We start from the raw sequence: 27,667 nt of genomic DNA, 5'->3' as shown, positions 1-27,667 counted from the left end.
TGTTAGAACCTTTGAATTAAGTGATGTTGCTTTAAAAAATATATATTTATCCTATTTGTTTTATTGTTATAATAAATATTTGTCATATAAATATATTGTTATAATAAATTCTGCATGTTAGCTTCAGATCTTTTTTTGTATGCATATCTTCATTTAAACTTTTGTTCTGCGCATTTAAATTTTTTTTTCAATGACCCTTTTTCTTTTTAGTGCTGTTATTTATTTGATTTTATAAATTTAATCGTGTGATAAAGATGCCTTGTCAAGAAGAAACAATGGTATTTTTAATGGCCTGAATGTACAATAAGAGTTATTTCTGTGTCTTGGACTAAAATTATGAGATGATGCATAAATGGAATAAAGCTAACCAAATGAAGAACAAATCTCATCACGGAGAAAAGGCTTTTTATATAATGGCAAAATAATTTTATTTATTCCTAGGAGTTCTTCATAATGGCAGCCAGCCCCTGTATTTTGGAATGTAAAAATACTCATAACTACATAAAAGATATATGTAGTTGTTTGTGGCTATAGGTTTTAAAACTACCCCAGAATTTTAAATTATGAAACAGGTTTAATGATTTGTTCTCACTTTTTCACTCTTCTCTGGAGTAAAGAAACAAGCAGTTTCCTCGTAGGGATAGTAGCAATGATATTACAGATAAGATTAATTGGGTGTCAGAAATGAATTTATTCCATATAGGAATTCTTCAAGCTTACTGTTTAGAGCACATTTATTTAGCAAGCTACTTATTTTCCAGACAGTAAATTAGAAAATGTTATCTTATTAACCACATGCCAGTATTTGTGTGTGTGTATTTTTCATGTATGTATGTATATGTATATATCTACATATATATGCATTTGATGGATGTAGCTTTTTTTCTAATACTGAAAAGAAATAGGATTGCTCAGCACATCTCCCTACTTCCACTCAAGAAACTGTACCTATCCTTTACAGTCTGTATAGCTCAATTATCAGAAAATTTCATAGCTTCCCTTGCTAAGGGTATATTATTTTTCTTAATGATTAAGAACTTTTTGGAGGGAATTTTTTTTTTAATTTAAAATACCAAAACCCACTAACATTTTTATATAGAACACAAAAACAGATTTCTATATGAAACTGAATTTTTGAAAAAAGTATATAAGTTGTACATGTTACTTTGAAAACTGTTTGGCTTATCTTTGTATCCTTCTGAATTCTTTCAGTATATTCTTGTGTTTATTTTGAAAAATGTTGTGTCCCTCTTTTTCTTGGCTAGCTCTCCATCCTGACATTCCCTCTTCCCCACATTAAAAATAGGAGAAAGAAAAAAATGCCTTTGTGAACAATAATCAAGGAAAATAAATTGTCACAGTGGACATGTCCAAAATGTGAGAAATCATTATTAATAATCAGTATTTAAGGGGACCCAGAGAGCTCCCCTATTTAGTCTTCTTTTCCCTCCACCCAAAGATAAGCTCTCCTAGAGAGATTCTTTCAAATCTTATCTAGGTTAACACCACCCCAACCCCAAGCTCACAAAAGGATCCTTAGGTGGAGACAGATTCTTTTGTCTAGATAAGCTGGAGTACTTTACTGATGAGATGTAGCCTGCATGAACCAGTTCTCAGTGGAAACCATTGTGTCAGCTTGGGTGGGGGGTTCTCTACATGTCAACTTCACTTCCTTTTAATATAATGCACCTCCAAATGAAACCGTTATACTTGATTGATGTATAATGACCCGCCTTTTATCAAAAAGGAATAAAAAACCTGGACAGTTTGCCATGCACTCTATTGGGAGACATTTGATCAATCTCTTACTGATAGAGATTTATAAATTGATAATAAGCTTAACTCAAAATCTGTGTCTATTACAATTATTTTAACTATCTTCAAAAGGTGTGCCTCTTTGTGTTCCTTATGTCCATTACTTCTCTGTCAGGGAAGAGTAACATGCTTCATTATACATAGATCCTCTGGGGACACAATTAGTTGATTGATCGTTGCATTGATTAACTCTCTTAAAGTCAAAGTTTGTTTTTTTTTGAAAGTCAATCTATATTTTAAGTTTTTATATTACAAATGATATTTATATTACAAATGATAATGTGGCTAATACTACATCAAAGACAGTTTCCAAAATTCATAGTCACAGATTTTTTTTTTCAAAGCCAATCCCTTTATTGTTTAGGTGAAGAAACTGAGGTTAAGCTTGTCCGAGGTCACACAGGTAGGGTCAGTAATGGAGCTGGGATTCAAAAAGTTTTTTTTTTAATAATATTTTTGTTCATGTATAAATTGTTCTCCTTGTTCTCTTCACTTTATTTTAGTTCATAATACTCAGGATCTTCAGAAATTTTCTTTTTTTGGTAATTTCTTGTGGTTCAACAATATTATTACAGTGATAGGCCACAGTTTGTTCAGCCATTTGTCTTGAGATCTAAGGCAATTCCTTATATTCTGGTTCTTTAAAAATAATTTTTTTTGCCTTTTTGGATACTTTAGAATAATAAGGGAGTTTGTTTTGCTTCCCAATATTCCCTTCCTGCTTTTATTCTCCCTCTTAATTTCCCCCACTCATATCCTACTTGTTTTCCTCTACCAAATTATGTTGTTTGGTTTTTTGGGGGGGGGGCGGGGGAGCAATGAGGGTTAAGTGGCTTGCCCAGGGTGTCACAGCTAGTAAGTGTCAAGTGTCTGAGGTCGGATTTGAATTCAGGTCCTTGTGAATCCAGAGCCTGTGCTTTATCCACTGCACAAATGAGCTGCTGGGGGGGGGGGGCGCCCCCCACAGTTATGCTTTCAACCCTCCTCTGTCCTTTTCATATAAGAATTAAGTTCATTTGCTCACTTGCCTCTACCCCTTTCTCCATACTCTTTTCATACATCTCAAGTATGAGAAATATTAAGTTCTAACCACTTTGTCTTTCTGCACTAGTGAATTCCTTTTACCCTCCCTTCTCTTTCCTCTTTTCAAACTCTGAACAGAACCAATCTACCCCCAGAACCTGTTTTTCTTATTTAACTCAACACCCTTTGGCGACATGATGGTTCTAAAGAAATAATGTTAGCACTCCATAGCATTCCAGTCATCCAGCTCTGTCTAGGTCTGGAATTCCAAGAAATTCTCTTATAAAATGTCTTTGGGCAGCTAGGTGGCATAGTGGATAAAGCACTGGCCCTGGATTCAGGAGTACTTGAGTTCAAATCCAGCCTCAGACACTTGACATTTACTTGCTGTGTGACCCTGGACAAGTCACTTAACCCCCATTGCCCCGCAAAAAAACCCAACCAAACAAACAAAAATGTCTTTGATGCCTTAGATCAGGATGAGATGAAACATTCATTTGGTTTAGATTTGGATTATGGTTTGAAATGAACTAACTTCCATATTTTTAAACTTTTGTCTTCATTTCACTACTGCAACGCACATGAGGTGAAGTAGGAAGGATACAGACCTTTTGAGCAAATAAATGTGCAGGCAAGCATACTATGCTTTAATATCTTGACCGGCATATTTTTATGTTAGAACTATTAATACTTTATATTCAAGACTCACTGAAATGACAGAGAAACCCACTTGTAACATCAGGTTAATGATGAAAAATGAAATTGAATATTCTACAACCACTGTTTGAGCTCCAGTGGTGTTGGGGTTTTTTGTTTGTTTTTGACTGCTTGCTTCCCATTGCCATGTTGTATGGTTTCCTGCATTGGTAGCAAAATCTTACTCCTGTAGCACTAACTCTCCCTGTGACATCTTTAGTAATATTATGTTTTCATGGAGTTATTTGTTTCTAATGGTCGGCAGGCCCTTTTGAGATGTATATCCCAGAAAATTAGTAGTTTAAAAGTCAGTCAGTAAGCATTTATTAATTGTCAGCAGCTGGGGAAAGGCAAAAGACACTTAAGAACCTCACAGTCTAATGAGGAGACAGTATGAAAACAATCATTTACAGACAAGATACATATAGCATAAATTGAAACTAATCAATAGAGGGAAAGTATTAGAATTAAGAAAGATGGAGAAAAGTTTCTTATACAAGATAGGATTTTAGATGGTACTTGAAACCAGGGACAGTATTCCATGCATGGGGAACAGTAAGTGAAAATGGCCAGTCACCAGATCACAGAGTATGTTGGAGGTTAGGTGTAAGGAAACTAGATAGGGGGCAGGTAAAGGTCTTTTGAGTGCCAAACAAACAATTTTATATTTCATATGGAGGTGATAGGGAGCCAACAGTTTATCAAATTGAGTGAAATGGTTAAATGTGTTTTAGGAAGATTTTATAGCTGAGTGGAAGATAAAATGGAATGAAGGTAGGGAGACCAACCAGCAGTCTATTGTGATAGTCTAGTCATGAACTGATGATGCTCCACCAGGGTGGTAGCAGTGTCAGAGGGGAGAAGAGAATATATAGGGGAGATGTTATGAAGGTAGGACTTGGCAACAGATTGGATTTAGTGTTTGAAAGAGTAAAGAATGAAGGATGACACCTAGGTTGTGGGCCTGGGTGATTGGGAGGGTGATAGTGCCCTCAACAATAATAGGGAAGTTAGTTCAGAAGGCAGAAGATTTTTTGGGGAAAGATTACAAGTTCAGTTTTGTACATGTTGAATTTAAGAGGACTAGAGGACATGCATTTTGAGGTGTCTGATAGGCAGTTGGAAATGTGAAAGGTCAGGATGAGTTTAGTGCTACATAAGTAGATCTGAGAATCATGAGCATAGATGGAGATGATAATTGAAACCATGATGAGATCACCAAGTGAAATAGTTGAGAGGGAGAAGGACAGAGGACAGAGCCTTGGAGGCACCCACCTTTAGTGGGCATGACTTGGATGGATATCTAGCAAAGGAAACTGAGAGGGAGGGGTCAGACAGGTAGGAGAACCAGGAGAGAATATTGTCACCAGAACCTTGAAGTAGGAGATTATCAATGAGAAAAGGGTGATTGATGGTGTCAGAAGTGACAGAGTTCAGGAAGGATGGAGATTGAGAAAAGGCCATCAGCTTTGCAATTAAGAGATCAGTAGTAACTTTGGAGAGCATAGTTTCAGTTGAATGGCAAGGTCGGAAGCCTGACTAGAGAATTAAGAAGGGGGAGTGAGAGGAGAGGAAGTAGAGATACCTATTGTAGATGGTCTTCTTAAGTGAGGAGTTTAACCATGATAGGGAATAGAAATATAGGAAAATAGCTATGCAATGAAATGTGTAATAATAGTATAGGTGGATCAAGTTAGGTATTTTTAAGGATGGTGGGGAGAGACACATAAACATGTTTATAGGCAGTAGGGAAGCTGCTAGTAGACAGGGAGAGAATGAAGACAAGTGAGAGGACAGGCATAATGGAGGGGAGGGGGCAATCTGCTGAACACGATAGGAAGGAATGGAATGGAATCACTTGTGCACGTAGAGAAAGTAGAAAGCCTGCCTGCCTGATTAAGTAAGAGTATAAGGCATCTGAGTAACATGAGATGAGGAGGAAGGGGAGAAGAAAGAGCTCTGGACAAATGACATCAAAATTTTTTCCCCGTTAAAATATGAGGCAAAGTTCTTAGCTGAGAGGATGGGGGGAGGGGAGAGCCTTGGAAAGTTTGAGGAGAGATGAAAAAACTTGGTAAGTGGGATTGTGAGTTAATTGGGGAAGTGTAAAAGGATTGCCTTGTTATAATAAGGTCCCTTTTGAGGTTATGTAATAACATAAATTTGTAGTGGACCCAGTAAACATGGTTTTCTGATTTTTTTTCCCCCCCTAGCTTCAGCAGCATATTTGTAGGAGCAAAGGCAGCAGGTGGTGTGGGAGTGGTCTTATCCCAGGGTGAGGATTGATGGGGCAAGAATGGCAATATGATAAAGGAATCAGGGACTCAGAACACAGTTAAATCTGTTTACCAAGGAGTCAGGATTTGGAAAAAAGGAGAGTATAGCTAATGGAGAGGAGATGGCATGGAAAAGAACTGGTAGATTCAGGGATTGGAGGTCATGGTGAAGACAAGACAAAGAACAAGGTTTACGGGTTGTAAGACAGGCAGAATGACAGTAGATTTTCACCAGATAAGGGAATAAGTGGAAATGCTGTATTTCTGAGGATGGCAAGATCACATGGGTATGACCGACCATCTTTATGTGTGGCTAATGAGTTAAGTTGATGAACTGTGAGAGATGTGAGCATGTTTGAGAGAATATCCATATGTGTGTTGAAGTTGCCTATGATGAGGGCTGGAGTTGGAAGGGAGAGAAAAAATTGTGATCCAGGTACAGAACTTGAAAGAAGAATATTCTGGAGGTCCATAACACCAGCTACCAGGATTTTGATTAGGTGGATTGTGTGGACCTCAAAAGAGAAGAGATTACTGAATTTATGATGATAGAGGGTTAACCAAGAAATGGTGATGGGTAGCAAGGAGTATTCAAACTTGCCCTCCTTGAAGAGAAAATATAATTGTAGTTTGTCCAGAAACTTAGAAGAGAATGTATGATTGTTTTATGTTAATTATTAATACTTTACTTTTAGATTGAGGATGAACCAAACAAAATCTGTGAAGCAGATCGGATAGCCATAAAAGCCAATATAGTGCACTTGATGCTTAGCAGTCCTGAACAGATTCAGAAACAGGTAATGAAGGATCATATATTTTATTATCTTTTCAGACTTGTTTTATCGAGCTTTCCTTCAATCGAATTATTTCTTTTTTTGTTTATAGCTGAGTGATGCAATTAGCATCATTGGCCGAGAAGATTTTCCTCAAAAATGGCCTGACTTACTGACGGAAATGGTTAATCGTTTTCAGAGTGGAGATTTCCATGTTATCAATGGGGTTCTTCGCACAGCACATTCATTATTTAAAAGGTACAGGATTTGTGTGGGTGTGTATATATACACAGAAAGCATGAATTCAGATTTTTTAAAAAAGAATCCAAATGCTTATTTAGTTTTGCTTTTCAAATATACTTATATCTTTCTTTATTTTATTTTTTATTCTTAAATAAAAGTATTTTATTATTTTCCAGTTACATGTAGAGATAGTTTTCAGCATTTGTTTATATAAGATTTCCAATTTCAAATTTTTCTCCCTCCCTCCCCCCCTCCCCTAGACAGAAGGCAATCCGATATAGGGTTTTTATATACATACATATACATAACAACATTAAACATATTTCTGAATCAGTCATGCTATAAGAGAAGAATCAGAGCAATAAGGAAAAACCTCAAAATAGAAAAACAACAGCACCAAAAACTAAAGAAATAGTATAGTTCAATCAGCATCCATATTCCAAAGTTCTTTTTTTTTTTTTCTGGATTTGGAGAGCCTTTTCCATCATGAGTCCCTTGGAACTTTCTTGTACCATTTTATTGGTGAGAAGAATCCAGTCTATCACAGTTGATCAACATATAATGTTGATGATACTGTATATAATGTTCTTCTGGTTCTGCTCATCTCACTCATCATCAAAGTCCAGCAGCAAGAGATAGAAAGAGAAATTCCACTTAAAGTAACAGTAGACAATATAAAATACTTGGGAGTCTACTTGCCAAGACAAACCCAGGAACTATATGAACACATGTACTTATATCTTGATTGTACTTGTTCATGATAGATGCTCAGTAAATGTTTATTGAATTGTTAACAGTTATATTTTTGTGGTTACTGGCATTGTATCTGAAGGATAATTATCAACTCTGTAATAAAACAAGCAAGTTTGTTTTTTTTTTCCTTTAAATTCCCTTTTAGGTGCCAATTCTCTTCTTCCCATTCCCTCTCTCTTCTTCCCCCACGTTTCCCATTGGGAAAGTAAGAAAAACAACCCATTACATATAATCAAGCACAACAGATTCCCTTATTGGTCATGTCCAAAAACATATCCTTCAATCTGCCCTCTTGAGTCTTATCTCTCTGGAGATGAGTAGAATGTTTCATCATGAGTTCTCTGGAATTATTGTTGATCATTATGTTTTATTGACAAAAACCTGGAAAGCAGTCTGGCAAAAACTAGTCATGGACAGACATCTCTGACTGTATCAAGAAAACCTCTAAATGAATACATCATTTAGAAATAAAAGTTGACATCATAATCAGCTCTTAAAGGGTGACATTATAAACAATTACTTGAATCTTTCCAAGTCCTTTGACTTTTAAAATATTGTTGTTATTATCTAAGTTATTTTTCTGGTTCTGTTCACTTTGCATCAGTTCATGCAAATCTTCTCAAGTTTCTCTTTTTTCTTTTTTCTTTTTGGTGAGACAATTGGGGTTAAGTGACTTGCCCAGGGTCACACAGCTAGTAAGTGTTAAGTGTCTGAGGCCGGATTTGAACTCAGGTCCTCCTGAATCCAGGGCTTGTGCTCTATCCACTTCGCCACCTAGCTGCCCCTCAGGTTTCTCTTGAATCATCCCTTTCATCATTTCTTATAGTGCAATAGTGTTCCATCATATTCATATACCATAACTTATTCAGCCTTTCTCCCAATTGAGGGTGTCTCCTCAGTTTCCAGTTCTTTGCTATGATAAAAAACTGTTATAAATATTTTTGTAGATAGACTCTCTTTTTCTCTTTGGGGTATAGACCAACTAGGATTATTACTGAATCAAAGGATATAAAATGTTTAGTAGTTTTTTAGACATAGTTCTAAATTGCTTTCTATAATGGTTGGAGCAGTTCTCAGTTCCCCCAGTACAATAGTGCGTTAGTGTATCTGTTTCCCACACCCAACCAACATTTGTCATTTTTCTTTTTTATCAAATCCAATGAATGTGAAGATGGTATGTTAGATTTGTTTTATTATTTATCTGATCACTATTGATTTGGAATATTTTTGCATATAAATATTGATACCTTGGATTTTTTCCTCTGAAAACTGCCTATTCATATCTTTTGATCACTTGTCATTTGGGGAGTGGCTCTTACCAAAGAAACCTTCTGCAAATATTTCCCTCCCAATTTTCTGCTTCTCTTCTAATTTTAGCTATATTGATTTTGCTTGTGTAAAAAGTTTTATATTTTATATAATCAAAATTGTCTGTTTTACCTCTTATAAGCCTTTCTATCTTTTGTTATAAAACTCTTCTCCTAGCTGTAGATTTAACAGTTGATTTTTTCCATGCCTTGCTAATTTGTTTGTGATGTCATCCTTTATTTCCAAATCATGTACCCATTTGGAGCTTTTCTTGATATACAGTTTGAGATGTTTGTCCATACCTAGTTTTTGCCAGACTGCTTTCCAGTATTTTTTTTTTTTTTTTAGTGAGGCAATTGGGGTTAAGTGACTTGCCCAGGGTCACACAGCTAGTAAGTGTTAAGTATTTCAGACTGGATTTGAACTCAGGTACTCCTGACTCCAGGGCCAGTGCTCTATCCATTGCGCCACCTAGCCGCCCCCTGCTTTCCAATATTCTTAATAGTTGTTTGCCAAATAGTGAGTTTCTTTCTTTCCCTAATAGCTTGGATCTTTGGGTTTATCAAACACTAAGTTACTGTGGCAAACACAGTATTTTCATGTGTTTGTTTATATCTATATCTCTATATCTGTTTCTCAGTTGTAATACACAGTGCATACATATTTCCTTCACTAAATTCTCCTATGTGTCATTTATGTTTTCTTATAAATATATAAAATATTTCATATTTTATTATTTAAAAATGTCAAAGAAATTAATTTGGAAACCCTTTTTAAAAGTGCCTACTAAATATAAGACAGTCTTCCATGAGTTCTATAGTAAATTAAGTCTAATTTGTTCTGTGATATCCTAACATAAGTGACTGTGGCCAGACTTATAAAAGATGAGAAAAATTTCTCTCCCATGTGAAATTCGTATTGTAGAAATATGATATAATTTCTTGTATTAGTAGACACCTAAGTAGAGATAATGAAAACATGACATTTTAGAAAAGCAAAAGAAAAAAAGTCATTAGTGCTGAGGAAATGACAAAAATTAGGATAGAAGCTGTCTCCTCATGTTTCCTCATATGTAGATTGGGGTTGTGAGGTTAAACAATCTCAAAGAGGGTAAATGAGTTGCCCATGTCTCCTATATGTAAAGTACCTGTAATATTATTATTGTACAAAAGTCCATATTTGTGTATAAAGACTAATAGCAAAACAAAACCCTTAAAAGGAAGAAAATAATAAAAGCCTAAGAAAGCATTAGGAAATAGAACTAGTGAAGGAGACAGTCATAAAGGTAGGAAGGTATTTTGCCATGAAAGCCATACCTGAGGAAAATATAGAGAAGGGTTGGTCACCATTGTCAATTGCTGAAAAGATTACAATGTGAATATACAAGAATTTAAGCTCTAATAAAAACAGTTCAAATAAAATGGCTACTTATTTATTTCTTAGGTATCGCCATGAATTTAAGTCAAACGAGTTATGGACTGAAATTAAACTTGTTTTGGATGCCTTTGCACTACCTTTGACTAATCTTTTCAAGGTATGGGTGAGAATTTTAAGTTAATTGAGTTTGTCCAAATTTTAAAAATCAAATTTATGGAACTACCTTGAAATCCTGTTTTGACCAAAAGTATTTAGGTTTTTGTTTTAACTTAAAAAAACTTTGCTGGTGTAATTTGATTTTTCTTTAAGTATGAGCTAGTTATGGAAAAGAGATGTTATTTCATAAAAAATACAATATGGTATAAGAAGATTGTTCATTTTTACATTGTTTTGGGGTTTTTTTGGGTGTTTGGGGTTTTTTTGTTTTTGTTTTTTTTGTTTTTTGGCTAAGTTGAGAACTATGAATAGATCCAGCCTGGCAATTGGCTGCATTATACAAAACAGACCACATGTTGTAAGGGGATTTTTTTCTTTACTGATTATATACCTAAATTTCTTCCCGTTTTAAGGCTACTATCGAACTCTGCAGCACCCATGCAAATGATGCATCTGCTTTGAAAGTTCTTTTTTCCTCTTTAATTTTGATCGCAAAACTGTTCTACAGTTTAAACTTTCAGGTAAGTTTCATCTTAATTCTTACTATTTTTCTGTGTTGTTATTAGATGGTTATAAAAAAACCTTGGATCTCAATTATTTTATTAAGGAAGTTTAGCATCTCAGCATTCCCATTAGTAATTTCATTAGTTATATAGAATTCTATATAAGAAAGACTGTTTCATTATGTCAGTAGTTGTGATTTTATCTCTGGAAGCTTCTTCCACCAAGTCAGATTGATTTAGTAGATGGCTTAAGTAGTTGCTCTGGCCAAAGTAGTCATCACTTCATGGCTAACTTTTAAGTGATTGGACTCTTCTGCTTTAATTAGATAGATAGTAAAAAGTCTGTCCTTGGGTCCATACTGGAAGTTTTTCCATTTTGGTAGGACCTGCTAGAGCTTAGGCTTAATTGGCATAGTCTTCAAGAATTAAGCACTCATTAGTTTTCTCCAGGTCACATTGAGACGTCAGAGAAAGACTGCCACTCTTTTTTCCTTGCTGTACAAAATATTAGAAACTATACCTTTTCCTCTTTTGAAATGTACATATTTAAGATCATGTTAAATTCCTTAATTCAAGTGTTATTGAACACCAGTTCAATTCAGCACTTGTTAATAATTGTTCAACATGTAGAATGTACTTGAAGTTGAAGGCGATCAAAGAAAAAACATGGTGCCAGCTCTCTAATGCATGCTGTAGTGTGCTGTGTGCACAAAATACCCTGATACAAATGATCAGTGGAAAGGTATGGGGTGCTATAGGACCCTAAAGTACAGAATAAGTTTAACTTTGTTGGGGAACTGGAGGGTTTCATGACAACTGAATTTCCCCTTTAAGGATAGATGTATTTGAGCAGATGGATATGTTAATGAGTATATTCAGGGTATGGAAAATGGCACTAGAAAAGCAAGCCATGTTGTAAACACTCCAGTTTCCTGATCATAAGGGGTTGATATGATAAAAGGTAGACTGGAAGAGCTAGATCTTAGAGATCTTTGAATGCCTGGCTAATGATCTTGGACTTTTATTAGGTAGGAACTAAGGAACATAAAGATTGGAGAACTTATAAAAATAGCATAATGCTTCACTTTAATGAAATTTCTTAAGCTACCATCTATTAACTTTTTAGGACCTACCAGAATTTTTTGAAGATAATATGGAAACATGGATGAATAATTTCCATACTCTCTTAACTTTGGATAATAAGCTGCTTCAAACTGATGTAAGTATTATTTATGTAAAGCATATTATATAAAGTCATTCTACTTGTGTCTGTGACCCCATGTGGGGCTTTCTTGGCAAAGATACCGGACAAGTTTCCCATTTCCTTCTCTAGCTCATTTTACAGACGAGGAAACTGAGACCAGCAGGGTTAAGTGATTTGCCCAGGGTCACACAGCTAGTGTGTGAGGTCAGATTTGAGCTCAGGAAGATGAGTCTTCCTGACTTCAGGCCTAACACTATCCAGTGTCCCACCTAGCTACCCATAAAGCATAATTGTTGTCCAGTTGTCTTCCAAGAGGCTGGCTTGATGTAAAACACTTGAAATGCTTTAAAAGTTGGCTAGAGGGGCAGCTAGGTGACTCAGTGGATAGAGCACTGGCTCTGGAGTCAGGAGTACCTGAGTTCAAATCTGGCCTCAGACACTTAACACTTAATAGCTGTGTGATCCTGGGCAAGTCACTTAACCCCAATTGCCTCACTTAAAAAAAAAAAAAAGGTGGCTGGATACATCTGGGATTCATTTTCCCATACATGTATTTTAATGCTCCTGTGTAAATGAAACAACATAAAACAATTGACATTAATATAAGTTTCAGTTGATTCCACCATAAATTTTCATAATTTCCTTAGTTTCAGTCCACAAATGTACAAATCCTTCCTCACTTCTGTTTTCTTCAGAATTCCCACTTTCCCTGAAAGCTCAAGTGCTACCTTCTCCACGAAACCTTTCCTGATCCGTACTGCTGTTAGTAACCCTCATCCCCATCTCAAGAAACAAAATTTACTTTGTATTTTGTATATATTTATAGATGTACTTGTTATATCTCCCAAAAGAATGTTACAAGCCTTAAGGGCAAGAACTGTTTCTTCCATTATATCCCCAGTAGGCACTTAATAACTGTTTGATTCTCCTGTCACTGGCTAGAACACCACATCCCTGAATTTTGTAGTTGCCTGATTTAACAGCCTGATGGTAGCATAGTGTAGTAGAAAGCTAATGAGATATAGTCAATTCTGGAATTCAATTGACTTTGTTACTCTGTGTGACCCTGAACAAGTCATTCACTTATGTGTTCTCAGGCAGCTCAGGACTTACTGAGCCAGCTGTTGAAGGTTTTGGTTCAGGAATGAGTTCCCACACCACACACTATACTGACAAGTACTTGCCTTTAGATTATTGCTGTTCTTTTATTAGCATGAAGACATATTTTCATCAAATTCAGTGAAATATTTGACTGATTAAAGAAACTCATTCAAGCCTTGTGCTATAGCAACCTATTGCTAGTTCTAAAGACAATATACTTTGCCACTCGATAAAGCTGAATCAGTAGCTTCCAGGTTCTCCAGTATCTTATTTTATCTTGTTTTAATCTCTAAATATTTTCTATTTAAAACTTTAAGGCAGGGCAGCTAGATGGCGCAGTGGTTAAAGCACTGGCCCTGGATTCCGGAGTACCTGAGTTGAAATCCAGCGTCAGACACTTGACACTTACTAGCTGTGTGACCCTGGGCAAGTCACTTAACCCTAATTGCCCCACAAAAAAAAAAAAGAAAGAAAAGAAAAAGTTAAAAAAAAAACCCAAAACTTTAAGGCAGGGGGCAGCTAGGTGGCGCAGTGGATCAAGCACCGGCCCTGAATTCAGGAGCTCCTGAGTTCAAATCCAGCCTCAGACACTTGACACTTAATAGCTGTGTGACCCTGGGCAAGTCACTTAACCCCTCATTGCCTTGCGAAAACAAACAAAGAAAACCTTTAAGGCAGAGAATCTTTTGAGAGCATGATTCAGCAATATTTCTTCAATGCAATTTTAGATAAATGTAAAGTTGAAAATCCATCATTATTTAGTCCCCCAGATGGTTGACTGAACAAATGAATCTTCATGTTTTGTTCCAGTTCTTTGGGTAGTACTATTTAGAGAACTTGATTCTTAGTAGTTTTGAGTTTTATAGTACTCAGTTTTGTTTTCTAAATTCATAGTAGTATGTCTTGAGTTTTCAGTTTTCTTTTATGTGAGGATGAAGAGGAAGCAGGCCTATTGGAGTTATTAAAATCCCAAATTTGTGATAATGCTGCACTCTATGCCCAAAAATATGATGAAGAATTCCAGCCATACCTGCCCCGATTTGTCACAGCAATCTGGAATTTATTAGTAACAACAGGCCAAGAGGTCAAATATGATTTGGTAAGTAGATGATCAGAACAGATGTTTAGAACTTCATTTTTCAAGAAATGCAATGGTTAGTTATGTTTTTAAGTGTTCCTTTTTATGTTTTGTTCTAGTTGGTAAGTAATGCAATTCAATTTCTGGCTTCAGTTTGTGAGAGACCTCATTATAAGAATCTCTTTGAAGATCAGAATACGCTCACAAGTATCTGCGAAAAGGTTATTGTTCCTAACATGGAATTTAGAGGTAACTATTGTCATTCATGCAACTAGCTTATTGGATGAATGGGGTCTTAGTTTTAAAACAACCAGATTACAGGGTCATATGAAGTCATCAGTAATTCTTTATGTATCTCTTATTTACTCAATCCACATTTTTAGGTTTGAGAATAAAACTGATGATTTTTAGTTTTTATTGAACCTAGCTAGGCTCAGACTTCAAATAAAAGCAGTTTTTCACAATGAGTCCTGATGTTTTCATACTTTTATAACTCTGGAAATATTTCCTTAGAACTCTTGACAAAAAAGATTCATTTTCTAAAATCTTGGAGCTTAATTATATGATGTAGCATGTTAAGTAAATTAGCAAATTTGTGAAGGGAGGAGGGAACAAGTTCCCTGTAAAACACGCGTTGATCCTACAGTGTATGACTGTTGCCTCAATTGACTTGATAGTAGCCAGATTTCCCAATGATACTTACTGTTCAACTGGGAGCAAAAATAGCCATCTACTCAGTTGAGGCAAGGTTAGTGTTTCTGTGGAATAAAACTAGTTACAAGTACTTAGCAACAAAGTGTGATGGCTTGTAAAATGGTTTCAGTTTTATGTCTTGTGTCTCATATATTAATTCTTATTTTCAGCTGCTGATGAGGAGGCCTTTGAAGATAATTCTGAAGAATACATAAGGAGGGATTTGGAAGGATCTGGTAATCTTTGATCTTTGCTTATCTTATTTTTGATTGATGGCTTCTGTATTTGAATTGCATTTATTTATGAATATACCTCTGCACCTCCTCAGTTTATCTTTGAGTATTTCTTCAAATTGTTTATTTTTTAGCATTCATTTTAAAATTTTGAGTTCCAAATTTTCTCCCTTTTCCTAGTCCTTCCTTCACCCATTGAAAAGGCGAGCAAAATGATATCTGTGTGTGTGTGTGTGTGTGTGTGTATGAAGTCATTCAAATGATATATTTCCATATTAGCCATGCTGCAAAAATAAATAAATGCAAGGAAACATAAAGAAAGTGAAAAAGCTCTATGGTTCAATCTGTACTGAATTCATGAGTTTATCACTCTGGAGGTAGATAGCAATTTTCATCTTGAGTATATTGGAATTGTTTTGGATAACTGTGTATAATGTTCTCCTAGTTCTGATCACTTCATTTTTGCATCACTTCATAGAAGTCTTTCCAGGTTTTTATGAAACCATCCCCCCATTTCATTTATTTTAGCACGATAGTATTCCATTGTAATCATATACTACAACTAGTTTAGCTATTCTCCAATTGATGGGCATCCCCTAGAACTGCTATAAATATTTTTGTACATATAGGTCTTTTTCCTTTTCTTTTGATCTCTTTGGAATACAGACCCAGCTGTGATATTTTTAGGTCAAATCTATTACGGTTTTATAGCTCTTTTGGACATAGCTCCAAATTGTTTTCCAGACCAGTTCACAACTCTCCCTGCAGTTCATTACTATATCTATCTTTCCCTCATTTCCTCATTTATTATTTCTGCTAGGTATAAGTTGGTACCTCAGAGTTGTTTGAATTTGCATTTCTGTAATTATTAGTGATTTAGAGTATTTTTTCATATGATTATTTATGGCTCTGATTTCTTATGAAAACTGCCTGTTTATATCTTTTTACCATTTATCAATTTGGGAATGGCTTTTTATAAATTTGTCTCAGTTCCATATACATTTGAGAAATTAGTCTTATCAGAGAAACTTGCTGTATAAAAAAAAAAATTCCCCCAGTTTCCTTCTTCCAATTTTGTCTGCATTGGTTTTAGTTGTGCAAAAACTTAAATTTCTTATAATTACAATTATCCATTTTAACTCCTGTGGTCCCCTGTATCTCTTGTTTGGTCATAAAATCTTCCCTTATCCACATATATGAATGTAGTTTTTTCCCGTACTACCTTGATTTGTTTTTGTTACCCTTTGTGTCTAAATTATGTGTTCATTTTGACTTGGCATATGGTATGAGATGTTGGTTTAAGGACAACTTTAAAGTTTTCCCAGCAGTTTTTGTTGACTAATGAGTTCAAGTCCACAAAGTTTGGATCTTTGGTTTTATCAAACATAATTTATTATGGTTGTTTGTATGTTATGTGCGTAATCTATTCCACTGATTAATTACTCTTTAAAGTTTTGAGTTCCAAATTCTACCCCTCCCTCCACTCCCCCATATCTGAGGCAATAAGCAGTCAGATATATGTTATACATGTGCAATTATGTAAAACATTGCCATATTAGTCATTTTGTTTAAGAAGACTCAAAAGAAAAAAATGAAAGTGAAAAATAGCATGCTTTGGTCTTTCTTTGGAGGTAGATAGTGTGCTTCATCATTAGTCCTTTGGGATTGTCTTGAATCATTGTATTGCTGAGATTAGTTAAGTCATTCACAGTTCTTCAATCAAACATTATTGCTGTCACTGGGCACAACATTCTTCTGGTTCTGCTCACTTCACTCTACCTCAGTTCATATAAGTCTTTCCAGAACTTTCTGAAATCCTCCTGTTTGTTATTCTTTTATAACACAATAATATTCCATTACAGTTATATACCACAGCTTGTTTAGCCATTCCTCAATTAATGGGCATCCCTTTGATTTCAGTTCTTAGCCACCACAAAAAGAGCTGCTTTAAATATTTTTGTATAAGTAGGTCTTTTTCTCTTTTTGGGGGATGTCTTTAGGATATAATCCCAGCAGTAGTATTGCTAGATAAAAGGATATTAGTATAACAAAGATTTAAAAAGAGGAAAAAAATAGTTCAGTAAGAACAACTTGCACATTGATTATATCTGACAGTAAATACAACATTTCATAATCCTGCTTTGCTACCTAAATATTGAAGAGGATGAAAGTTTTCTCAACTCTTCTGGTGGATTAACTTGACTATTATAATTATATAGCATTAACTTTTGTTTTAAATTCTTGTTGTTAATTTATCTTTTAACCCCTAAAATATTACTGAACTATTCTTAGGAGTCGTTGAGTTTTTCTTCTTCCAAAATAATTGGAAAAAGTATAAAAATATGAGATTCTCTTAATTGCAAAAAAGCATTAAATCAGATTTAATCAAAAAGTATTGGAGGTGATGGACACTGGAATTGATTGTATGGGACTTGGGGACACATAATTGGACTTGGACTCTAGGAAGATCATTTCTGACAGCTGAGTAGAAGATGGACTAGAAAATGGAGAGACAAGTTAGGGAGACCAACCAGCAGTCTATTGTGATAGTCTAGTCATGAACTGATGATGCTCCACCAGGGTGGTAGCAGTGTCAGAGGGGAGAAGAGAATATATAGGGGAGATGTTATGAAGGTAGGACTTGGCAACAGATTGGATTTAGTGTTTGAAAGAGTAAAGAATGAAGGATGACACCTAGGTTGTGGGCCTGGGTGATTGGGAGGGTGATAGTGCCCTCAACAATAATAGGGAAGTTAGTTCAGAAGGCAGAAGATTTTTTGGGGAAAGATTACAAGTTCAGTTTTGTACATGTTGAATTTAAGAGGACTAGAGGACATGCATTTTGAGGTGTCTGATAGGCAGTTGGAAATGTGAAAGGTCAGGATGAGTTTAGTGCTACATAAGTAGATCTGAGAATCATGAGCATAGATGGAGATGATAATTGAAACCATGATGAGATCACCAAGTGAAATAGTTGAGAGGGAGAAGGACAGAGGACAGAGCCTTGGAGGCACCCACCTTTAGTGGGCATGACTTGGATGGATATCTAGCAAAGGAAACTGAGAGGGAGGGGTCAGACAGGTAGGAGAACCAGGAGAGAATATTGTCACCAGAACCTTGAAGTAGGAGATTATCAATGAGAAAAGGGTGATTGATTGTGTCAGAAGTGACAGAGAGTTCAGGAAGGATGGGGATTGAGAAAAGGCCATCAGCTTTGCAATTAAGAGATCAGTGGTAACTTTGGAGAGCACAGTTTCAGTTGAATGGCAAGGTCGGAAACCTGACTAGAGAGTTAAGAAGGGGGAGTGAGAGGAGAGGAAGTAGAGATACCTTTTATATATATTGGGGGGGCAGTGAGGGTTAAGTGACTTCCCCAGGGTCACACAGCTGGTAAGTGTCAAGTGTTCGAGGCTGGATTTGAAGTCAGGTCCACCTGAATCCAGGGCCGGTGCTTTATCCACTGCACCACCTAGGTACCCTAGAGATACCTATTATAGATGGCCTTCTCAAGTGACAAGTTTAACCATAATAGGGAAGAGAGTACAGAATTTTCATAGGTCTATCCCACATAAACAAAAGGTTGAGGTCCTCAATAATTTTTGAGAGGGTAAAGGAGTCTTGTGATCAAAAAGTTTAAGAATCACTGCATTATACTGTGCTGCCTCAACTTCACCTTTCAAGATAATCTGTCTTAAAATATCTGGCCTTTATATTTTCCTTTTTTCTTTGTTCTTCATCCAGTAATACAATTTTCATACCTGGAGTTATCCCTATAATAGATATGTTTGTTGTCTTTGTTTTCAGTTTGGCTTAATAGAACATATTTTAAACTTAAGGTCTGGAAGAATATCTAGGTATCAATAATTTGTTATATTTTTATTATTAATTTAATGGAGGATAACATTTTAGTAGAGAATAAGGCTTTACACTTTTTTCTCTTTTAAGTGTTTTACTACATTTCTATTTCTAAATGAAATTTAGGAAGGCAAGCACATTAACTTTAGCACAAACTAATTTTTGGTCTGTAGCGAGGGATGGAAAGAGCTTTCAGATCAGTAGGCTCCAGGCAGTTTTGATGGAGAAGGGTCCTTAGAGATTATCCAGGCCAGGGGCTGGCCTATTTCTGTGTGGCCCCAGAGTAAAAATGGTTTTTATCTTTTTAAGTACAATAAAGCTAATTTTTAAAATGTAGAAACTATATCTAGCTCTCAGAAATACATGGGGGATGGATTTTGTTGTCTCCTGCTGACTCTGGATCTGTTTTCTCAGCCACTATCATTTTACACATGAAGAAATGGTCCCAAAGATGACCAACAGCTTGTTCGCAGCCTCATAAGTGAGCAAGTCCTGTGTTTAGGTCTTGGCTGAAGATCACACTTAGTAGCTGTGACTATACATTGTTCTTAATTTTCCTGAACCTCATATTTGGTTGACACTCCCCTGCTTTCCTAGATTGTTTTGAGGAAAGTACTTATTAAATTAGAAAGTGTTCTCTAAATATGAGCTTGTTAGTATTAGCAATTTTAACCTGAAATTCCTTCAAGTAATGCTAATTCATCATCAGCAACACAAAAACTCACATCCCTTATAATATCACAGGCCGTCTTTTGTGATATTACAAAAGTGATGTGATCTCCTTAGGTTACATCTTCATGGTTAATTTCTGTTTGTTTTGCTGTTACAAATTATCTTCCTTTTCTTGGGTTATTTTTGTCTGTTTGGTGTATAATAGTTTGTTATCTACTGACTGGTTTTTTTTTCTCTTTGATCATTTTCACCTTTTTGATTTTATAGATATTGATACCAGACGAAGGGCTGCTTGTGATCTAGTAAGAGGACTATGCAAGTTTTTTGAAGGACCTGTGACAGGGATCTTCTCTGGTTATGTCAATTCGATGCTGCAGGAATATGCCAAGAACCCATCTGTCAACTGGAAACACAAAGATGCAGCAATTTATCTAGTAACATCATTAGCTTCAAAAGCTCAGACGCAAAGAGTAATGCCTTTCATTTATGATTTTATTTTAAGAAATTATTAGAAGTCTTGTCAGTGTCATTCTGGTTTGTTTAGGGGAGAATAAAGTGGTAAAGGGGAACCCTGGGTAGAAAATGAGGAGACCAGAATTGTAGTACTACTTCTGCTGTGTTTTCCTTGTGTGACTTGAGACAAAACTGTTGAGCTTTTATTGGCTTCATTTTCCCCATCTTTAAAAAGGGACTAGAACGGGGTGGCTAGGTGGAACAGTGGATAAAGCACCGGCCCTGGATTCAGGAGTACCTGAGTTCAAATCTGGCCTCAGGTACTTGACACTTACTAGCTGTGTGACCCTGGGCAAGTCACTTAACCCCCATTGCCCCACAAAAAACAGAACAAACAAAAAAACCCAACAACAACAAAAAAAGGGACTAGAATATCTATATTCTACAGTCCAGTTCTGTTGGGCTATGATTTCTAGTCAAGAAATAGTTCTGTGGTGATTGTAGACTGGCTTTATTTGCCTCCTTCACTGTTAAGGATATCTGTAACTCTTGGAGGCTCGTTATTGGTATCTCCAGTGTAGGAAGTACTTACTCATTTCTTTAATGTTCTAAGGTTTTCAAAACACTTTTCTCAAAATAACCAAGGTAATACAGGCAGAGCTGGGACTTGAATTCATGTCTTTTGACTCTATTTTCAGTACTGTTTCTATTATTACAGTTATAATTCTCTGCTTAACCTAGCTCAGAGAGTGTGACTGGTGGTACAAGGTCGCCTAAAGTCTGTTGAGAGTCAAAATAATTATCATGTACCATATTTCTTACCTGAGCTTAGTCTCTTGCTTTCAAAACTCCATCAGGCACACTAGCATATTCCACTTATTTATGATGCAGTTGTGTTGTTCTTTATTCAATATTCTCCTGGACTGTTTTGTTTATGTTTTGAAGTCTTAGTCTTTATTTTAAAATATGAATTTTGTCAAGCTCCTTTGTCAGATTTTTGTCAACTTTCTAATATTTTAGGTTAGAATCCCTAGGTTTTTAACTCCATTTGAATTTAAATTTATTTTTCAGCATGGAATTACACAAGCAAATGAACTGGTAAATCTTACTGAGTTCTTTGTGAATCACATTCTGCCTGATTTGAAATCACCTAATGGTAAGTTGAGCTTTGTTAATTTTCTCCCCCTCATTTTTAATGGATTCTGTTTCTAGAAATTAAATCTGATTATGGAAAAGATAACATTAAAGTCCAAAAACCTGACTTATTAATTTGAAGGTCCCATAGAATTTAATGAAATTTTTACTTTCTAAATATTTGCAAAAGATGATTTTTCTTTTGTTTTGTGTTTTTGCTTGATAAGAGTACCTTTATACTTAAAAATGGAAACACACTTCTCAGATTTATATATTGAGGATAAAATTCCTGTAATTGTCTGGACCCTAATATCACATAGCAACAATAATAGCAAGCATTTATACAATGCTTTAGGGTTGGCAAAGGGCTTTACAAATATTACTTGATCCTCACAACAATTCTGGCAAGTAGTCCCAGAATTTTTATTACAGATAAAGCATATGGAAGTTAAATGACTTCCCCAGACTGATCGAGTTACCAAGTGTCTGAAGCCAGATTTGAATTACGGTCATCTTTCTCCTCGTTCAATACTCTATTCACTAGACCACCTAGCTGCATAATATTCACCATCTGTGTGACATTTTTTCCACTAGGAATTTTAAAATTAGAAATATTTATTCTTCTTTTGTATGGTAGCCCTTTCAGTTAGTTATTTCTATCATGTTGGAGACCTGGGGGTGAATTTATACCCTTGGGTTTCAGGTTTAGCCATGGGTTAGAGCTGTGCCATGACTCCTTTCTATTAGATTTTTTTGGTAACTCAGTAAACTTAATGGACTGTTGACATATGTTGACTTTCCTTATTACGTGTGGTCAGGCTGACTCAGGACCTTGCCTCAAGGGAATACTTAGAGTTAGTTCTGTTATAACATGATATATCCTTTCCCCAGAAAGCAATGTGCTATGCTGAATTACACAATTAAAAAAACTGGGTTTATGGGGAAAGTGGGGTTGGGAGCAGAGTGCTCAAAAACTTCAGCAGTGATGTATTTTAAAAAGATAGGAACATAATAAAAATGGTAGCACAATTTTATACATGTGAAATAGTTAAATACATAGCTACTCCACTAAATAGTGGCGTGATTCTTAGCCTTAACCTGCTGCACACCCCAGCTCTAGTTCTGGCCTGGCCTGGCCTGGCCTCAGACACGTTGGTCAGGTCACAGCTCTCACTGCAACAGAAGATATGCAATAAAGAAAGCACTTTTCCTAGGCAGAGGCCTGAAGTTTGCATGTGGAAGTGGGTGTCAGAAGGCTTGCAGCTAGTGAGTTATCGTGAAGTTGGGTAGTTTTCTGCGTTCTTGGTATTTCTCTTAGAAGAAGTTGTGCATAAGCAAACCCTGAAATTCACATTATGCTTAAAGTGTTCCCTAATATATCAGTTTCTCTGGAACAAATTCATGTTTTCAAAACAAGCATTATAGCAGAACTGCATATATCTGATCTAATATCTTTTTTTTTCTTTTTGGTGAGGCAATTGGGGTTAAGTGACTTGCCCAGGGTCACACAGCTAGTAAATGTTAAGTGTCTGAGGCCGGATTTGAACTCAGGTCCTCCTGACTCCAGGGCCGGTGCTCTATCCACTGTATCACCTAGCTGCCCCCTAAAATCTTTTTATTAGTTATTGAGAACTCTGGCTTTCTCTAAAGTATTGGGAAAGGAATTAAAGCCTAAACAAAACCAATTTTTACTCCCAGATGTCTTAAGTTTTGGAATGATTTGCTTATGGTTCACTTTTTAGTGATTTAGTTCATGACTTGTTCTACCATGGTGTTCTCTTGTTTTTTAACAGTGAATGAATTTCCTGTACTTAAGGCTGATGGTATCAAATATATCATGATATTCAGGAATCAGGTAAGTTGTTTTTTTCTTTTTCAATCATTATTTATCTCCTAAACCAAAGTTTCTTAAACTGTGCGTTGCAACCCCTTTTGGGGTTGTGTTACTGAATGTGGGGATTGTGAAAAATTCAGCAACAATAAAAGGTTATGCAAATCTATTTTCTTTTTTTTTTTAGTGAGGCAATTGGGGTTAAGTGACTTGCCCCCAGTCACACAGCTAGTTAGTGTTAAGTGTCTGAGGCTGGATTTGAACTCAGGTACTCCTGACTCCAAGGCCAGTGCTCTATCTACTGCACCACCCAGCTGCCCCACATATCTATTTTCTATACCCTGAGTTGCATAAAAATTTCTTGGGCAAAAAGGGATCATGAGTGGGAAAATCTTAAGCCTTGTATTAAACTTTTTAATACCTTATATATCAGTTTTCCTGCCCTTTTACCAAGAGTATTATCCTCTGTTTTTCTTTAATGATAAATTTTACAAGATAAATTTTGTGAACATTTAAAATAGGTTTGCTCTTTTCTTCATTATTTTCTTTTTTTCTCAGGTATTTCTAAAGCAATTTTAATTTTTTCAACAGTGCAAACGTGGATCTTTTAACAATAACAGATTGTTTCCCCTCTGATTCATATACTTTAACAACCTCTAATCCCTTTATTATCTGTGCCCTCATTTTTTTTTTTTTTTAGATAGAAATGGTCTTTCAACTGGAATATTTAATACACAATGAGAAGTATTAGTGTTACCCATCTTTCACTTTTGAGCCGACTTTTCGGGAATATGTATTTTGGGTGGCCTTTTGGCATCAGATTTTTCAAAACCTTGGTTTTTCTTATTCCCTATTATTGGTAAAACTTAATATTTTCCTTGATTTGGGCATTTTACAGTTTACCCATGTACTTGCAAGAATCTTTCATTATTCTTTCTGTAATGAGTTTAAAGTGATTTGTTCCACTGTAGATCCCTAGCCCTTTTTTCCCCAATTAATATAGTAAATCATAGGACAACTTGGTATAGTGAATGGAGCTGTAATGCTTCAGAGTCAGGAAGTCTGGGATTGGATCATCTCTTTCAACACATTGGCTGTTGGACAGGTTGAGGAAGTCAATTGCCCCCAAGCAGTTCTAGGAGTCAGATTGTTTCCCCTCTGATTCATATACTTTATAAAAACACTCTGTATTTTAAAATGGCTTTTAAACTTTTAAGATAAGTCTCTAAATTTGATTTTAAAACTTTTCTCTGATTTATATCTGATTATGTAGATGAATGTATTTTTGTTATGAATGAAAAGCATATTACCGAATTATTCAGGTACCCAAAGAACAACTTTTGGCTTCCATTCCTCTTCTGATCAATCATCTTCAAGCTGAAAGTATTGTGGTTCATACATATGCAGCTCATGCTCTTGAAAGACTGTTTACCATGAAAGGATCCAACAATGCTATACTGTAAGTTTTCTGGTGCCAGAACTATGACATTCATAGTTTTAAGTTGTTTATGGGGAAGCTTTGCTGGTCCTGCTTAGCAAAGGTTATGAATTATGCTTCCCTCAAACCATTTCTCTCACTCCAATCATGCTTTTCATGTAGTAGTAGATAGAAGAAATGTAAGTGTTGTCAATGTTAGGTTGTGGATTTGTGGCATGGATGATAGCAAAATAGTGTGTTCAAAAATTTTTTTTTGTGGCTTTGGGGCTATTTAGTTTGAGTATGTATGTCCCATACTCTGACTGCTGGAAAAAAGTTGCCTTTCTAATTAAGTTTGGCTTTGGTTTTTCCCATCGTTATTTTCTGAACTGGCAGTCATCTGGTGGGAAATAGCATAATTAATGGCTTGCAGAGTGGTAGAAATTAGCTTCAGATTAAAATTTTTGCTTTAGGTAATTCACAGAAAAAATAGTTGTTAATATTAATTGGAAATTGTGTTTATAGTATTACAGCTGCAGAAATCGCACCCTTTGTAGAGATTCTGCTAACAAACCTTTTCAAAGCACTCACACATCCTGGCTCTTCTGAAAATGAGTATATAATGAAAGGTAAGCATTTCTCTAGCATACCCTGAGACCATAACTAAGTGGCTAATTTCAGATTCCAGACAGTAATTACTCAGAATTGTACCTAGTTGTGTGCCTTAAAAACTGTATGTTTATGCCAAAACATTAAAAAAAATTTTTTCCAAGATCTTTAGGAAATGTAATAGGAAAATAGCACTTTAATTACTAATTAAGATTATTGTAGGAAAAATAACAATTCCAAAAATGGTACCCTGTAGTTGCAATATCTCCTATGCCTTAGCAACAATGGTAGTCCTCATTCTGTGGCTGTGACAGTATTTTCAACAGAGATGCAAAGTATTTGCATAACATTTGCCTAAAGCAGCAATACTCAAACTCTTATTCTTACACTAAGGATGCTTGTAGGCTGGATTCTTGTTGACTTAGGTTTTGTTTTTTTTAATTAATTATTTTATTTGCTTGTTTTTACTTAGTTTTTTTTAATGTATTGTTATCTGTTTTCATTTTGTTAAATATTTACCAATTATATTTTTAATTAATTTTTTTTTTTTAATTTTAGTGAGGCAATTGGGTTAAGTGACTTGCCCAGGGTCACACAGCTAGTAAGTGTTAAGTGTCTAAGGCCGGATTTGAACTCAGGTCCTCCTGACTCCAGGGCCGGTGCTCTATCCACTGCGCCACGTAGCTGCCCCCACCAATTATATTTTAATCTGGTTCTAACCAGTTTGTTCATGGTGGTCTATTTGACTTCTGGCACAAAGTGTAGTTCTGTGCAGTTTGTGTAGGTTTCTTCATTCCTTTTTTTCTGATTGTTGGCATTTCTTTGGATCCTCTATATCCTCCAAACGGAGGCTACCATATCTTTTAGACTGTTGTACTCAGGCATGTAGTAGTGGTAGCACTTGAGGCCTTCTGCTGCTCCTAGATTTAAAGCTTTCTGTGCTATTTGTTATCTCTTCTTTTTTTTTTTTCCCTTGTCTGTGCCTTTGGTATGCTATAAAGAGATCAGGGAAACTAACTAGTTAAGACTTTGTCCCCTGAAAATGTGGAGGGCTCATCAAGAGATAGAGAATTACAGTTATCATATGACATTCTCAGGTTTCTCCTTCACAGATTTGTTTATTGGGGGCTGGCTATTGATAATTAGAGGGGAATTTTTTTGAGATTTGCTGTGAAAAATTACAGTGTTTGTAAAGAAAACTTTTTAAAAATTTAAATTTAGTAAGTCAAACGCATAAATATTATATATTATGAATATGTTTTAACATTTACTACCATGAGTATACATATACAAATTTATCATAAACAGTCACATTTTTAGTGCACTAAAGAACTGCTGGCTGTGCACTCTCTTTGGAATGCCTCCTCTTTGTTTCTCTACCATCCAGACGCAGTCACCTGGTTTTCTCGAAGTGATCTCTGTATCTCGTGATTTTTATAGAAGGAAATCTGTGAAGCAGTTACTACAGCTATATAGGCAGCTGAGAAGACTTAGCCTAGTGTGTGAGATACTAATCTGTCTCGCATAGAAATGTCAACTTTTAACATTTTTGTGTTCCAAATTCTCGTCCTTCCTACCTCCAAGAAGATAAGCAATTCAATATGTCATACGTATGTAGTCTTGCAAAACATTTCCATATTATGTTGAGAAAGAAAACAGAAAAAACTCAAGAAAAATGAAATTTTTAAAAATTATGCTTCATTCTGTATTCAGACACCACCACTTCTTTGGGGATGGATAGCATTTTTCATCATAAGTCCTTCAGAGTTGTCTTGGATCATTGTATTGCTGAGAATAGCCAAGTCATTCACAGCTGATCATCTTTACAATATTGCTGTTACTTTGTACACAGTATATTTCACTTTGGATCAGCTCATGTAAGTCTTTCCAGGTTTTTCTGAGAGCATCTTGCTCATCGTTTCTTATAGCGCAATAGTGTTCCATCATAATCACATCCCACAATTTGTTCAGCCATTCTCCAATTGATGGGCACCCCCTCAATTTGAAATTCTTTGCTACCAGAAAAGAACTGCTATAAATATTTTTTGTACATATAAGTCCTTTTTAACTTTTTGGTTTTTATCTCTTTTTGGATACTGATCTAGTAGTGGTATTGCTAGGTCAAAGAGTATGCCTGGTTTTATAACCCTTTGGTTATAGTTGCAAATTGCTCTACAGAATGGTTGAATCAGTTTACAACTCCACCAACAGAGCATTACTGTCTCATTTTCCCCATATCCCTTGCAACATTTTTTATTTTCCTCTGTTGCCCTATTATCCAATCCGATAGTCCTGTGGTAGTACCCTAGAATTGTTTTGACTGAAACTGCAACATTTTCATGGGTGTTATGTGTTGTTTTACTTGTTTAGTGTCTTAAAATGAGAATTATTAAAAATAAAAGTTTGGGGTAGGACCTAAAGTTATTTTTGGTTTTTCACATCCACAGTTGTCCCATGCCCCTAA

The 27,667-nt window shown here is 35.6% G+C and overlaps 1 protein-coding gene across 1 annotated transcript in view; it reads left to right on the top strand.

Annotated features, from left to right (window-relative positions):
• CSE1L (chromosome segregation 1 like) overlaps positions 1 to 27,667 on the top strand; it is a 68,599-nt gene that overhangs the window by 26,532 nt on the left and 14,400 nt on the right. Inside the window, exons 4-16 of the mRNA XM_043984769.1 lie at positions 6,506 to 6,607; positions 6,696 to 6,841; positions 10,331 to 10,421; positions 10,834 to 10,941; positions 12,050 to 12,142; positions 14,160 to 14,327; positions 14,426 to 14,555; positions 15,170 to 15,235; positions 20,027 to 20,229; positions 21,284 to 21,368; positions 23,140 to 23,201; positions 24,500 to 24,636; positions 25,120 to 25,223. Of these exons, the coding sequence (XP_043840704.1) occupies positions 6,506 to 6,607; positions 6,696 to 6,841; positions 10,331 to 10,421; positions 10,834 to 10,941; positions 12,050 to 12,142; positions 14,160 to 14,327; positions 14,426 to 14,555; positions 15,170 to 15,235; positions 20,027 to 20,229; positions 21,284 to 21,368; positions 23,140 to 23,201; positions 24,500 to 24,636; positions 25,120 to 25,223 (1,495 nt within the window). The remainder of the gene's footprint in view (positions 1 to 6,505; positions 6,608 to 6,695; positions 6,842 to 10,330; positions 10,422 to 10,833; positions 10,942 to 12,049; positions 12,143 to 14,159; positions 14,328 to 14,425; positions 14,556 to 15,169; positions 15,236 to 20,026; positions 20,230 to 21,283; positions 21,369 to 23,139; positions 23,202 to 24,499; positions 24,637 to 25,119; positions 25,224 to 27,667) is intronic.

This window comes from Dromiciops gliroides, chromosome 2 (assembly GCF_019393635.1).
Source record: "Dromiciops gliroides isolate mDroGli1 chromosome 2, mDroGli1.pri, whole genome shotgun sequence".
NCBI lineage: Eukaryota > Metazoa > Chordata > Mammalia > Microbiotheria > Microbiotheriidae > Dromiciops > Dromiciops gliroides.
This window is presented reverse-complemented; position numbering and strand designations above follow the sequence as displayed.